The sequence below is a fragment of the Phyllostomus discolor genome, chromosome 13 (genome assembly GCF_004126475.2).
Source record: "Phyllostomus discolor isolate MPI-MPIP mPhyDis1 chromosome 13, mPhyDis1.pri.v3, whole genome shotgun sequence".
Classification (NCBI taxonomy): Eukaryota; Metazoa; Chordata; class Mammalia; order Chiroptera; family Phyllostomidae; genus Phyllostomus; species Phyllostomus discolor.
In genome coordinates, this window is record NC_040915.2 from 50,946,761 (window position 1) to 50,961,441 (window position 14,681).

A 14,681-nucleotide genomic window follows, 5' to 3' on the forward strand; every position below is an offset into this window, starting at 1 on the left:
CAAGTCGGACCATGTGTTCTCTCGGCCCCAAACCCTTCACGCGCATCAGAGAAGAGGCCCCAGCCCTTGCCACGGCCCCCAAGGCCCCTGTTCTCTCCCCACCCTCCCCACCCCCCTCTCGTCGCTGCTCACCCCACTCCAGCCATACCCCCCTCCTTCCTGTCCCTGCAGCACAGTGGCACCTCAGGAAAGGTGCACATGTCCTTCCCTCTGCCCACAGTGCTTCGCCCCAGCCATCCGAAAGGCTCACTCCTTTACGCTCTGCAGATTTTCCTCAAGTGCCACCTTCTCAGTGACACCTTCCCAATCATCCTACTTAAAATTACAACTCCCAGCACTCCCAGTCCTTCCAAACCCTGTTGTCTGCTTTGTTGTCCCCACAGCATTCATCACTATCTCGTAAGGGGGAGGGAGGCCTTGGTGACCAAATCCAGCCCCCTGATTGATTTTTATAAATAAAGTTTTATTCGAACACGGCCATGACATACTGTTTACACACCGTCAATGGCTGCTCTCATGCCACTAAGTAGTTGTGACACACACCCTATGTCCTACCAATTCAGAAAGGTTTGTCTGGCCCTTTAAGAAAATACATCCAACCATACACCAGTACACCACACAATTTACATATTTATTCTGTTTATTCTCTTGGCTCCTCCCCTAGAATATGCACTCCACGAGAGAAGAGGTTGGTTGTTGTTGTTGTTGTTCCACTTACCTGTGCCTTCACTGACTGCTTCTTGTATGCGCCCTGGCTGGGGATCAAACCTGCAACCCTGACGTATCAGGACGATGCCCTACCCAGCAGAGCTCCCTGGCCAGGACAGAGAGCAGAGGTTTTCATACACTCTGTCTCCCTGGCTGTATCTAGAACCTTCCTCTTTCAAGTGGTAATTATTGCCCGGCACCTATAGCTGGTGCCCAGTCACATCCGCCAGAGCATCCCCGGCGAGAGACATGTGACAGCGATGCTCACGGCCCGCTCTGCCTCTCTCCTCCTGCCCGCCCTCCAGCACGCACGATGGCGAGAAGATCAAGAAGCTGGGGGCCAGCACCCTGTTCCGCCCGTTCACCCCCAGGCACAGCTGCATCATCGCGCCCTTGCTGCCCAAGGCTCACGTGTAAGTACAGCCGCCCTCTGGCTCGTCCGCCTCACGGCTTCTCGAGTGAAGCCGAGCTGAAACGGCTCAACCAGCCACTGCATCTTCGGGAGCCGCTGAGCTTTCCCTTTGTCCTCTTGAAAGGGACATGGGGCCTGGAGCCAACAACGCTGGTTGGCGTATAAAAAATAACAGAAAGCAGACACAGTGGTGGTTTAGAGCTAAGTGACAGATCCTCCGGGGCCGACGCATTCCATTCCTCGCCGAGCCAGGTGCTCTGAATGTCAAACAGCATACAGAGCCTGATTAAATCTGTCCGCAGCCCTCACGGAGCCTGTGTGACAACGTCTCAGCCATGGCTCAGGGGACAGGGTTTCCCCAAGACTCATGCAGCTGTTTCCCAGGGCAGCCATCTCCCACCCACGGCGTGAACTCATCCTTGCGTGGTGTACTGGGCTGCTCAGCCCTCCAAAAAACACTCTGGCTTTCTAGAACCTCGGCCTCTTGCTCCCCTCGGGTCCATGCCAAAGAATTCCAAGCCAAGCTTTGTCTGTATCTCTAGGTAGCGCTTTTCAATGGGAAGATGTCAGGTGCAGAGATGGACGCTTTTGACTTTATGGCAGGGTTTCTCGACCTTGGCACGACCGATATGTTGGGAAGAATAATCCTTTGTTGTAAAGGGTGGTCCTGGGTATTGTGGGGTGTTTGGCAGCCTCCTGGGCCTCTACCCACTACATGTCAAGAGCACTACCCCCACTTGTGACAACCAAAAATGTCTCGAGACAATGACAATGTCCCCTGGAGGCAAAATCACACCCACCCCACCATCCCCATGTTGAGAATTGCTTTTAAGGCAATGAACAGGCTGCAATGAACCCTAGACTTCTCTGTCCACTGTCCACTCATGTGTCAAATATTACTAGGCTCCTGCGGTATGCACAGTAATAATGGGGTGCTGAGTGCTCTGTAGCTTTATCTCATTCAGTCCTCTTGGGTAGATGTATTGCTGTCCCCTCTCGCAGGTGACAAAGCAGAAGCTCAGAGAGGGCTAGAGGGCAGTAGCCTGCCCAAGGTCACAGAGGTTAGTGTGCTTCTATGCTGAGGTTTTAAGGCGAGTCTCACTCCAGAGCCTAACCTCTCACCACTGCATATGACACAGAAAGTATGACATGTGTAGTCGAAGGGTAAAACAATGCAAAAGTGGAATTAGAGGATGAGATGGCAGATAAAAGATCGTTCATAAGACCACTTAGTCCATGGGTGGAAGGTGACAACATCATTAGCCAATCACTTTCATCATCACCACCACCACTGTCATCATCATCATCATCACCTCCACCATCATCACCTCCACCATCACCACCATCATCATCACCATCACCACCACCACCATTACCATCCTCATCATCATCATCATCATCACCATCATCATCATTACCACCACCTTCATCATCACCACCATCACCACCATCACTATCATCACCACCACCATCATCACCATCACCACCACCACCATTACCATCCTCATCATCATCCTCATCACCACCATCACCATCACCACCACCACCATGTATGTGGACACATCCCTGTCCCTCCCTAATACTCCAACTTTTGAAGCTTCACTCCCCACTTTCCTCCTACTTCCCTCTCCTCCTGCCTCCCTCTGATGAATATTTGGATTGGCTTCTCGACAGACTTATTTGTTCAAGGACATTCCAATGGGCAGCCAAAGCTTGACATTCTCAAAACATCACTAGGCCTTGCCATTTCTCCTAGTGTCTCTCGGAAGCCCTTGTGTTCCTGCCCGTCTCTGAAACCAAACAGTGTAGATCGGTGGTTCTCAGGCTTTCACTCGCATCCTAATCACAGGGAGATGTAGGGGGGGGGGGGGGGGGAGGTGGAGGGTTTGGGAAAACGTATATCCATGTGCCCCACCCTTGATTCGTTTGATCTGAGCGAACGGAGGCTCAGATCAACTGTGGAAGCAACTGGAGAGTTTCTTGCTCATCTTCCTCCGAGGCCAGATGGAGAAACTGAAGCCCAGAGAGGGGGCAGGAACCGCCAACGTTCTTCCAACGGATCTACAGCCTAGGTCAGATCTGTGTGTCGGGTTTATGAGACAGGCTACTATCATTGTTATTATCTGTTATGCCCCAGACCAGGAATCAGCAAACTTTTTCTTAAAGGGACAGAGAGTAAATATTTTAGCTTTTGTAGACCAGATGGTCTTTCCTGCAGCTACTTAACTTTGCCGTGGAAGCATGAGAGCTATGATGAATGGTTGTGACCATGTTCCAAAAAAGTGTCATTCGCCAACACAGACAGGAGATCCATTGGCAGTAATCTGCCAATTCCGGCTCCAGATCGAAGGTTGCACTTTCTTCTCCTCGGCTATGAAGAGGCTCGGCTGCATGTGATGACCGTATCAGTACCTCATTGCTATGTCACAGACCATCTCAAAGTGGGGTGGCTTGAAACAGCAACCACTTGTTACTGCTCACAGGTCTACCTACAGGTTAGCTGGGTGGCTCTGCTGGTCCCGGCCGGCTGGGCTGGTCTTAGCTAGGCTTGTGTGTGTGTGTGTGTGTGTCCGGTTGATGGGTGAGCTGGGGGCTGGCCATCTAGCACAGCCTCATTCACAGGTTGTTGGTGATGAGTTGTTGGCTAGGGTGACAGGAGTGACTGAGCCACACATCTGTCACCATCCAAACCTGGGCTTGTTCACACAGTGGACACGAAGGTTCTAAGGACAAGAGGCTAAACATCTAGTCTCTTGAGGCTAAGACTCAGAATGGACCCAGTGACCCTTCTACCAGCCAAAGCAAGATATCACTCCAGGCCAGATACAAGGAATACAGAAAAAGACTCCATCTCTTGAAGGGGGAGAGGCGAAGTCACATTGCAAAGTATGTGGATACAGAGAGGGGTGATGCATTGGGGCATTTTGTAACCAACCCACCAAATGGCAGGGCGTGTCTGGTCGGTTCTCAAATTCTCAGTCATTCTCACATCAGCCAGTGTGGCCTGAGCTGGTCAGTCCCTTCAGTCCCACTGCAGTTGATCCCCAAACCAGCTGATGATTCTGAATTGACGTTGTGGGCATCAATTCACTCATGTCAAGGGAGACTTGACCTTGATCTTTAAAGGGGGAGAACACATGGTCTCCAAGAATGAGAAATGGCCCCTCCTTCCCTCTCTGAGCTGACCGGCCTGTCCCTCACAGCCTGCATCCAGGTTTGCCCTTGGCAGTCCGCATGGAGCGCCTGGAAGGCCTCTGTATGCATTTTCCGATTTCTCTTAGTAAACGGGAAGAAAACACTGTTTCCTTTTCGGGGATGTTTAAGCCCGCCGTATTCCAGTTGGCATGGCAGTTTCAACAGAGTGGGCCATTCAGGCATGCTGACCACGGGGTACTCTGCCAGAGTTCTGTGCACAGGGGTTTTGGATGCAGGCTGCGTGCACCCTGGTCAGCATTCTGATCTATTACACCCTGCATGTAACAGGGAGGGAGAGGGTCAGGTTGGCACCTGTTCTTGCTACCTGCAGACATGAATGGGATGCTCACATGCCCACGTGCCCCTGTAACCAATCAGGCCCCACGTCAACTGTGAACTCCCTTTACTCGCCCCTCCTTCCTCGTACCCACCTCACACAACCCAAAGCTCAGGTCTGCAGGGGCTCTAAGCTGTGAGCAGAGAAGGGGGCTCTCCCCAGATTTCTGGGGATTCTGTGGCATGTGGCATCAGGCACAGGGCCAGGTGCACGACACAGCTAGCTGCTGCTCTCCGTGCAATGCTGGGCATGGCCCAGCACCCAGAGCTGCCGAAAGGTGGTTACCTATAGGGACCAACATGGTGTTAAGGGGGAAGAGACAAAAAAGAGAAAGGCTATGGGCTTGCAGGTCCTTTCAATTAAAAGTAAGGTGCTCACTAAACAGAGTGGTTTCTTGATAGTGGTCATTAATTTGTTCTAGAACTCATGACAAGTGCTGAAACCGACAACTAGCCAAGCAAGCAACGAGTGATAAGGCATTTTCTCTTATTGGGTGGTTTCTCCTACTGGGCTCATAAAAGTTCTAGCACGTGCAATGAGTCCCGAGCAAGTGCCGAGTGCTGGAATATTTTTTCCTCATTAAAGTGTGACAAGTACAGGGTTGGACAAGTTCTGACACTGACAAGTCCTGAGGTATGGCTGTAATTTGTAGAAGGAAGGAAAGGAGGAAGGAGGGGGCTCCAGAGTAGGAAAAAGCATGGCTGACTCCAGTTTTCTCCCTAAGACCTGGTGGACATGGCCACCCCACTACCTAGGGACAGGGCTATGGGGTCCTGGGGGCGGGGAGGCAGCTCCCCTGCAATCTGAGTGAAACCAACTTCTCCCAAGAGCTTTGCAGGGCAGCGCTGGTCAGCCCCACACTGGAGCCCCAGGGTCTGGGCCTCAGCTTCTGAGGTGGTGCCTTCCTAGAAGCAGGGAGGGTGGACTCCTTCCTGCCCCTCTGAGCACTGGGCCCAGGGGCCCTGGGGAGTACTGATCAGGGCTGGGAGCAGTTTCAGAGAAGAGCAATTACCCAGGCTAATAATGGAGGCATCGGCGCCCATTAGTGTAAGAGGAGAAATCCTGCAGGGAGCGGGGGCTGGTGAGGACTCCGTCTCGTTTCCAGGAAAAAGTGCAGCAGGTTAACCCTCTCCTGACCCCACTGTCTGGTGACCAGTATGTTGGCTTTGTCAGTACCACAACCAGTCAGAGCTTAGGCCCAGAAAAGCACAGTCTCTGGGGTTACACAGACCCGGGTTCAAATCCTCACTCATCCCCAAGGTCCACTCACTTACCTCACTTTATCTGTAAAATGGGACCCTTGTGAAGGTTTAATGCGCTGATGCATGGGAAGTATGGCTGCCTGCGGTGGGGCGACATCACTAACTGGGCGCCAGCACAGCTTCCGTCTCTGTGGCCATCATTGTAAAGGGTGCTATTCCGACGGACCCCACTGTGCTCCCTCTTTCTGTCTTTGCAGGGAACCCCTCTTCCGCCAGCTCTGTGCCCTCCACTGGCTTCTGGAGGCCCTGACCATTGACCACACCCACCACACCATGAAGCCCTTGATCACCTGCTGGAACCCCAAGTACGTGTTGGCCCTTCCGCCTGCTGCGGCCAGCCATCGACTGGGCAGTGGGGGAGGGAACGCCTACTTGTCCTTCCCCTGCCTTTGCTGGTTTGGGTGGGTGGGTGAAAGCTTTAAGAGTGTTTCTGTGTGCTCCGGGAGATCCAAACGGGGGGCCAGCTGCAGCCCCAGGGCGTAAGGTCGTGGGAGCCAACTGTGTGCGTGTCCTCCCAGCACCTCTTCCCCACTCCACACTCGGTGCTGTCACCCTGGGAGCTCAAGTCAATGAGCCACGCAGGAGTGTTTACACCACAGGAATCGGCCAGCTGCACCGGCACACCGCCGGACACAGAGCGGGGCTGCCCTCCATTCCACCTCATGGGTCCTGTCTCCCCAGCAATACATTTTATTTGCTCCTCTTTCTTTTCCTCCTCTTCCCTCCCCTGTACTCTTTCCTTTCCCTTTGTTCTCATTTTTCTCCTTTCTCTCAAGGTATTTTGGACTCATATACGTACATTACTTATGTAACATATATTCAGTAGTTTATATATGTGTATATGTGGCTGCTCCTCCACTTGGACCCCAGGGAAGAGTCCGAGTCTGGCCCCGGCAGCAGCCGGGTTTGCTCAGACACAGGCTCCAGAACGTGTGGTCTAGCCCAAGGAAAGGGCCAGGGGCGTCCCCCCCACCCGAGGGGAGCACTCACAGGGAAGCCCCGAGGCCACCGTTGCAGGAACCGCGTGCGGTGCACACACGAGGCAGAACAAGGCACAGGCAGGCATGTAAAGGCGCTGGCTCTTTAAGGAGTCACGTTGCCTGCGAGAATGGAGCACACGAAGGGTCGAAGGGTCGGGAGCCCTGACCTGAGGAGTTGGATGTGCTGTGGGGAAACCCCGGGCCAAGAAAAATGAAACAGCTCCCCCACGCGCGGGCTCTCCCCACTCCCGCCCCCGGGAGCTGACTTCCGCGCCCTCTCACAGCCCTGCCTCGAAGGTGGACTCAGTCTTCTGTCTCCTCCAAAATCCGGAAGCTTAATTAACCCCTTCTCCACGAGGACGTGTACGGCCCATCCCCCGAATCGGCACCCTGTTGCCCCAGAGTCCAGATAAACTAACCTCAGACGCACCCAGAAATAGCCCCGATAGGCCAGTGACTCTGATTGAGTCCATGTTCTTGGTTGGTATAAATTGAAAACTCTCATTTCCTTTGATGCAGTGCTTTATGGCTTTTTTTTTCTAAACAGCAGCAATCCTTTTAAAAAAGAAATGGAGACCCCAATAATGTAAAACAAAAGGTTTAAAATGGAGCTTCTACATAAAACAGGAGGCTGGGGGTCTGGGAGACCTGGGACCCCCTCCCACTCCCACGAGGGCACCCTCATTGTTTCCAAAACATTGTGTCTTTGTGGCTCACAGAATCTGTCTGAAAACCACAGCCTTCAAACAATTCTGACAACGTTTTTTTTTTTAAACAAAACTGCTCAAGGAATACATGAATATAACTTATGCTTATTAAAAGATTTCCAAAAATGCAGCACTCTATAAAATTCACAAGCCTTTATTCCCCACCCCCATCCCCAATTCATTCTCCTCCCTAGGGGAATTTCCTTCTGAAGGTCTGAGGTGGGCCCTTGTAATGCCTTCCCCTTATAAATATATATGGATATGCCAATTTTTTTTGCAGAAGTGGGATCTTATCACGCATGTTGGGTTCTGCGTGATTTCCCCCTGGTGGCACATACAAAGTTTTTGCATTTTTAACAGTTTCCACACTCCTCTAAGAGAACACTTGTATTCTCTACGGTACGGAAGGACCGTAATTTAGAGAGCCTTTTCTCTCTCGGTGGCTCTCAGACTCTTGCATTTCAAGGAGGACTCTCAGAGCACCCTCGTGCGCACATTGTAAGCCCAGTTGGGAATGCTCCTGTTGGCTAGAAATCTGGATTCTGAGAAATCAGATTTCCAGGTCAAAGCAACTTCTAATTTTTTTCACAGCTGACTGCCTGATTCTAAGAAAAAGGGCCCTCAGCCAACGGCTGCCTAATAGCATTTCATCTCCCCACGCGAGCCAGCGGCGGCTACGCTTTGCCTCTGACACTGGAGCACCTGTTCTGCCAGGCTGGGGCGAGAACATTGTGTAGCATTTGGATTGAGAAGACAGAAAAGACCGCCTTTATTTCCTTGGACTGGTTTTAGAAATGTGCCCAGGCTGGAAGGTGACCCAAAAACCTGCAGTAAAAATGACAGTGGCCGCCTTGAGAGTTTAATGCAGGTTCCACCATGACCTCTCAGGGCCGGGACCCGACCCAGAACCTCGGCCACACCTGACGGAAGCGGGCAGCCCAGAAACGATTCCCAGAGGCAGTTAGGGTGCTTGCTGGGGTCTATTTTTTCTAGTGAACCCCTTGCTCCCGGTGGTGGTTTTAGTTTGGGGTCAGCTGTGTGCAGGTAAACGTTCAATCACCAACTCTCCCGGCAGGAGAAGCCCTCATTTATAGTCACACCAACATCCGTGGTGGACAGGGTCATGCCGTGGCCGGTTCCAGGCTTAGTGACATGACGTCCCTGGATTGGGAAGAGATGCCCAAGTTCAGTTCTTGGGAGCCAGGGTGGGCCAGCTCTAGAACACCGCTGTTTGAGACTGATCTTTAAAAACTGCATGAATCTGTGGGTTGGGGGTGGGGCAGGGGGTTAAGTTCCCTAGAAGTCCCAGAAAGGATCTTTTTAGCTATAGCAAGAAAGGAGAAGGGTATCTTCCTTCTCTTTAGCACTGAATCCCTATTTGAGACATTGCATCCTTCTGCCATAATGAGAATTTCCCCAATTCTTCGTTTGTATTTGTTAGAGGCCAGAGTGGTTACGGGGATTACAATCAAGCGCTTTAGCATCAGATGGACCTGGCGGAGTCCGGGCTCTGCCATTAGGTGTGACCTTTGGCGACTCACTTAACATCTCCGGGCCTCTCCTCTCTGCTTCTTCACCTATCAGACAGGTCCCTGCCCTGGCAGAGTTGTGGGAAGGACTCAGAGAGAGAAAGCACGCTGAGGACCCTGCCTGGTGTCTGAGAACACTGGGAGCGTTCGCTGTGCAATAGCTACTCAGGGTCGAAACCCCCATTGTAAAGAGGAGTCAGCTCTATGCTCATCAACGCTGTTGAGACCTAAGGCTAGTCAGGAAATAAACTTCTGAGCTGAATTCTAGCAGCAGATTAATAGATCTACCATGTTCACTGGGCAAATTAGCAAACATACAAAGAGGCAGGAAAAAAAAACTACCCATGGTTAACCAAAATCTGGTTACAAAAATAAACGTCCCAGCCCTGGCTGGTGGGCTCAGTGGGTTAAGTGTCGGCCTGCAACCTGAAAGGTTGCCAGTTCGATCCCTGGTCAGGGCACGTGGCTGGGTTGCAGGCCAGGTCCCCAATTGGGGGTGCACGAGAGGCAACCAATCCCCCTCTCTTTCTCCCTCTTTTCCCCAATCTCTAAAAATAAATAAATAAAATCTTTTTTTTAATTAATTTATTTTTAGAGAGGGAAGGAAGGGAGAAAGAGAGAGAGAGAGAAACATTAATGTGCGGCTGCTGGAGGCCGTGGCCTGCAACCCAGGCATGTGCCCTGACTGGGAATTGAACCTGCGATGCTTTGGTTTACAGCCCGAGCTCAATCCACTGAGCTACGCCAGCCAGGGCTAAAATCTTTAAAAATTCCAGAGGATGATCCCAAGAGGGAAATACCAAGCCTTCCATTCTCCTGACTGTGCTTTTCCGAGTTCCCGCCATCAGGCAGCCAACACCCCGCCCCCCCCCCCCCATTACTAACATGTCCAGGACACAAACCTGGGTGCTGACCCCCACCCTGCGTTTCCTGAAAGGAAACATCCACCCCCAGGGACCTCCAGGCTCCAGAGGCCTCACTTCTCTCAGACACAACGATGGCTGCAGACCCAGCCCCCGCCCCCGATGGACTGGACAGCAGAGAGTAGAACGGTTCAACACCTCAGTGTGGGCTTTTCACAGGCAGAAGAACTTGACTAACCGGCAGCCGGTATGTCGCAAACAGAAGGTGACCTTTGTGAGGTGCAGGAAAACCCCATATTTGGATGGACAGATGACAGATTTTAGGATGTCCTTATGAGTTGCATCTGAATCTCTGCTTTATTTGCAAAAAAAAAAAAAAAAGGAGGGGAAGAAGAAGAAGAAGAAGAAAGAGGAGGAAGAGGGGAGGAAGATGACCTTCCCAGTTTCATCACGTGGCAGTTCAAACAGGTTATCATGCCCCGGCATCCCCACTAGTCCTACTGCTGGCAGGAGCATTTATGTCCACTAACAAGGCGCCCGGGCCCACTGCAGAGCAGAGGCTGAGCCTTCGATAACAAACGTGTTCATTACGCAGAGTGAGAGACGCAGGCCTCTGATGAGGCGAGGTAAGATTTGCTTTGTCTACAGAGACCCACCGGTCCTCCTCCATCTCAGCCGCGGACACGTGAACCCCGCCTAAGCCAGACAAGAGGTCTTCCACTCTGAGAAGCAGGCGCTTTACCCCGAATGTGGGATCAGGAAGAGAGTGAAGTATTTGAGAAAAATCACTCTGATTGCCTCTGAGAAGAGACACCTTCGAGTGACTGCTAGGAACAAAATGTGACTGAAAGAGATGGGACAGCGCTCAAGGCCCTCGTCCCTGGATTTCTGGCGTTAGGATCTCCCAGGAAGCTTCAGCAGGTGGAAATCATGGTCCAGAAATCATGGCCCAGAAATCACAGGCACTTCTCTTCCATGCATCCGCCTTGGGGTCTCCTTCCGCCCTCTGCCCCGCCTCCAAGCCGCACTAAGATCTCTGTTGAAAAAGGCACGCTGATGTTAACAGTTGAATTGTTTTCAGTCCTCTATTCAAGGAACCTCACCAAAGTCTTAACAAACCTCATTCCATTGCATCTTCACAAAATAGCTAAAATGGCTCCCCTCTGTTTTACAGATGAGGAAACTGAGGCTCAGAGGGTCTCAGTAACTTCTACACACACACATCTAGGAAGCAGGGGGAGCAGGTGGTGACTCGAACAGCCAGTCCGCCGGATTCTTAAACCACCACGTACACCACTTCCTGCGCTTGCCTGAGGCCACAGACAAGTAAATTAGGGACACCAGTTAGGTAAACCGGGTTATGAGGCCGTAATGAACAATCCCCCAATCTTGCTGGCTTCACACAGCACAAGCTTATTTCCTGGTCACGCTACAAGTCACCAACACGGAGCTGTCTGCTCACCGGAGCCACGGGTCTGGCGGGAGCTGCACCTGAGTGCACACGCCCACCATCCCCACAGCAGACACGGGACTCTGCCTGGAGGAGGGGCAGATGCGTGCCACCTGCACTCACGCATCCACGAGCAAAGCAAGGCACAGTGCTACGCCTGACTTCAGGGAACTGGGAGACCCGGAGCTGTCTGGTGAATGCACTGAGGACCTCCCCCCAACCCCCGCGTGCTGTGAGGAGGGGCACTGACTTGCTTCGCCCTTCCCCGAAAGGTGTGCAGTCAGCCCAGCACGCACGGCGTTCGACGTTCAGGTTGTTTATTTCTTTTCCTACCCCTATTGATCTTCCCTTTTGGTTTACTCGCCACTGAAAATGAAACAGAGAGATTGATTCTGTCTAACCAGGCCCTTTCTTCATCAATGGCTCTGCAGAGCACAGGGCTTTTAAAGATCTCCGGGAAGCTTGCCGAGTTTTCTCTCATTCAGCCTGAGGTTGCGATAGATTTCGGGTCATCTTGGAAGTCGGTGTCAACAGAAAACCTCCCTCTTCCCGATTGGACCTGAATATTTAAGATTTAGAAAGCTTGGCTTGGACCAGATTCAATTTTAAAAGGAGAAGGGGGTTGCCTTTGAACTTCAAGAAGGAGGCTGCAGGCACAGCAGGCGGGCGCTAGCACTGGGGAAACGCGAAAAGCCCTGTGGTCTTGAGAGAAACGGCCCAAAACGGAAACGCTAAAGCTTCCCGTTGCTGAGCCTTAAATCAGACTTCAAAAGGGCCGCTCGTTTAAATATTGTTTATGGGGCTGAAGTATGGCTGCTCCTTCCTCTGGCTGGGTTTTAAATATTCCCTAATTTGATTACTCGGGGGAGAGGCTGGCGGAACCAACGTTAAATGAGCTTCGGTGTTAATTATTCAGAGGGCTTTTTATTGTGTAATCAAACACAGAGTCGGACAAAAAGCTCGGAGGCCCATTCTCACCCCGCCCGCCCCAGGCCCACTTCCACCCTGGTGTTTGGGTGCGTTTCTTGCGCCGCAGCCGGGAGCCGCGAGGTGGCGCTCAGCAAGGCCCTGCCAGCGAAGAGCGCACACCCGGTCCCCATCTGGTCTGGCCAGGGCCTCTGATTCTGCTCCCCAGACCCCCGCGCCAGGAGAAACCAGTCTTCAGCGAGGTGGGTCTCCATTGCTTTTGCTTCCTCTATCCGAGCACCGCCCCCACCACTGGCACTCCGCAGCCCCCGACAACTCCAGACCCCTGTCAGAGGCTCCCCCCACCCCCTCCGTCAAACCAGTCTGGCCATCTCAGTCCCTCCAGTCCCTCGTCTACGCTAGGTGACAGCCAGCCACATGATCAAAAGGACCTCAGCCATCGGAAGTTGGCAGAGAAAAGGGGAATAACGAAAGAGGTGGGTGGGAGGGTGGGAGGATGGGAGGATGGACAGATGCAGGGAGGAAGGAGATGCATCAGACCACAGGCAGGTAGGGGCCGCCGAGAATCCTCACGCCAAGTCCTCCCTCTTGCTCAGCCAAGATCCGCCGCCGCGCAGCCACAGGCGCAAAACCCAAAAGGCTCCGAAACCTCAGTTTCTCCAAAACTCGTTCGGCAGCAAAATCTGAGATGAACCCAGTGGATTTGAGGGTCAAACTTGACTCGAAGCAATTTATAGCCTTTATTTATCGTGTGAACATTCATTCACACGGACCACTGCAGAAACACTGACGCGTCAGATCGCCGCATGCCGCCGCAGACCACCCCCCCTCCACCCAGAGCGATGACGTCAGCATGTGACCAGGGCAGCACAGTTCCCGCCCAAGATGCCAACACTCTGGTTACTCCTCTGGTCCCTCGGGTTTCAGACAAGGGAGTGTGAGCACGCCACCCACAGGGCCGACTGGGCCTTCGGTCTCATACCCAGGAAACTCCCAACCCAGGAGGGGAGGACCCAGGTTTTGTGGGAGGAGCCCTTTAAGAAACAGAATACAAAGTTACAACACCAAGTTAGGGACAGGGCCCTGGAGAGCCCCCTGCAGGCCAGGGTCATTTGACTCACTGTAAACAGGCATCATGGTGAGAGTGATGACATAAGCCCCGCCCCCTCGAGTTTGTTTTCCCATCTGTAAAAAGGGTGATAGTGACTCCATCACCAGGCTCTGTTGCGAAGATGTAGTGAGAAGGCGCAAAAGCGTCCTGCACGTGGCATCGTATGGAGCTGTTGCTCAGTCAGCTCCCAACCAGTGTGTTTCAGTGTGGAGCCCACCCACCAGCTCCTCCCAGCCTCACCCAGTAATGCTCTCTCTGTGTCACATAGACATGTCCCTGGGGGGCCAAGGCTGGGGGAGGGAGGACCCTTAGTCCTTACAACAGGCAGAGATTCGGAAATGAACAGGGTTTCCGATTCACGCCCAGGAGCAAGCGCAGACCTGCCCTGGGCGGAACCCGAAATGCACCGGGCTGTACAACGCGCACAGATACATTGCACCTCCTCGGCCCCACCCAGCAGGCGGTGGTCTCTCCTAACCTCGGTTTTCACTTCCAAGACCCGGCCACGAGAACTGCCCCTCTCACTCACTCCTTCGTGAGTATACGACGGGAGAAAACATTGTAACAGAGCCCGGCCACCATCCATCCTCTATTTATTGCATTTCTTAAAAGACCTTTGTAATAAACTGAGACTCTGGCAACAGAAAACTCATTAAGCTGTTTCTCACTCAGGGACCCAGGTGGAAGCAAGAGCACGATAAAAAAAATCAACAAAGAGAAGACCACCGGCCAGAGGTGGGAGCAGTTCATCACGGTGCCGAAGGTAACGCGGCCAGCCTGCCGCCCTGGCCGCCCCAGCCTGCGCTGGAGGCGTGGCTGCCCCGGCCCTTCCTCGCAAGGGATCTTTGTGTCTTCTAGTTGGTTCCCTGGGTGGGGAAAGTCAGAGCCACATGCTCTCGGATGGTTATCTGGGGATGGTAGGAGACCCGGCATTTGGCGGGACACCGCTCCACAGAGAAGGGGAGGGTGGCTGAGGTGCTGCCTGGGAGGATGCCACCAGAAGGAAAGGGACTCCACCTCACTCTATTTTTGATCAATGACAGTCATTTCCCCCCTCTGTCTCTGTCTCTGTCTCTCTGTCTCTCCTTCCTCTCCCCACCCCGCTCGCTCTCTCTTTCTCTCCCTCCCTCCCAAACTCAGCCAGAAAATAAGTGTGAGTAGTTCAACACACAGGGCTTTCTACAAACTAGAACACGTGTT

General features: G+C 52.7%; 1 protein-coding gene across 2 annotated transcripts in view; it reads left to right on the top strand.

The window, feature by feature from the left end:
* CCDC60 (coiled-coil domain containing 60) overlaps positions 1-14,681 on the top strand; it is a 123,328-nt gene that overhangs the window by 86,716 nt on the left and 21,931 nt on the right. For both annotated transcript variants that reach the window (XM_036014934.1, XM_036014933.1), the window contains exons 4-6: positions 1,014-1,121; positions 6,112-6,219; positions 14,154-14,244. In XM_036014934.1, the coding sequence (XP_035870827.1) occupies positions 1,014-1,121; positions 6,112-6,219; positions 14,154-14,244 (307 nt within the window). The remainder of the gene's footprint in view (positions 1-1,013; positions 1,122-6,111; positions 6,220-14,153; positions 14,245-14,681) is intronic.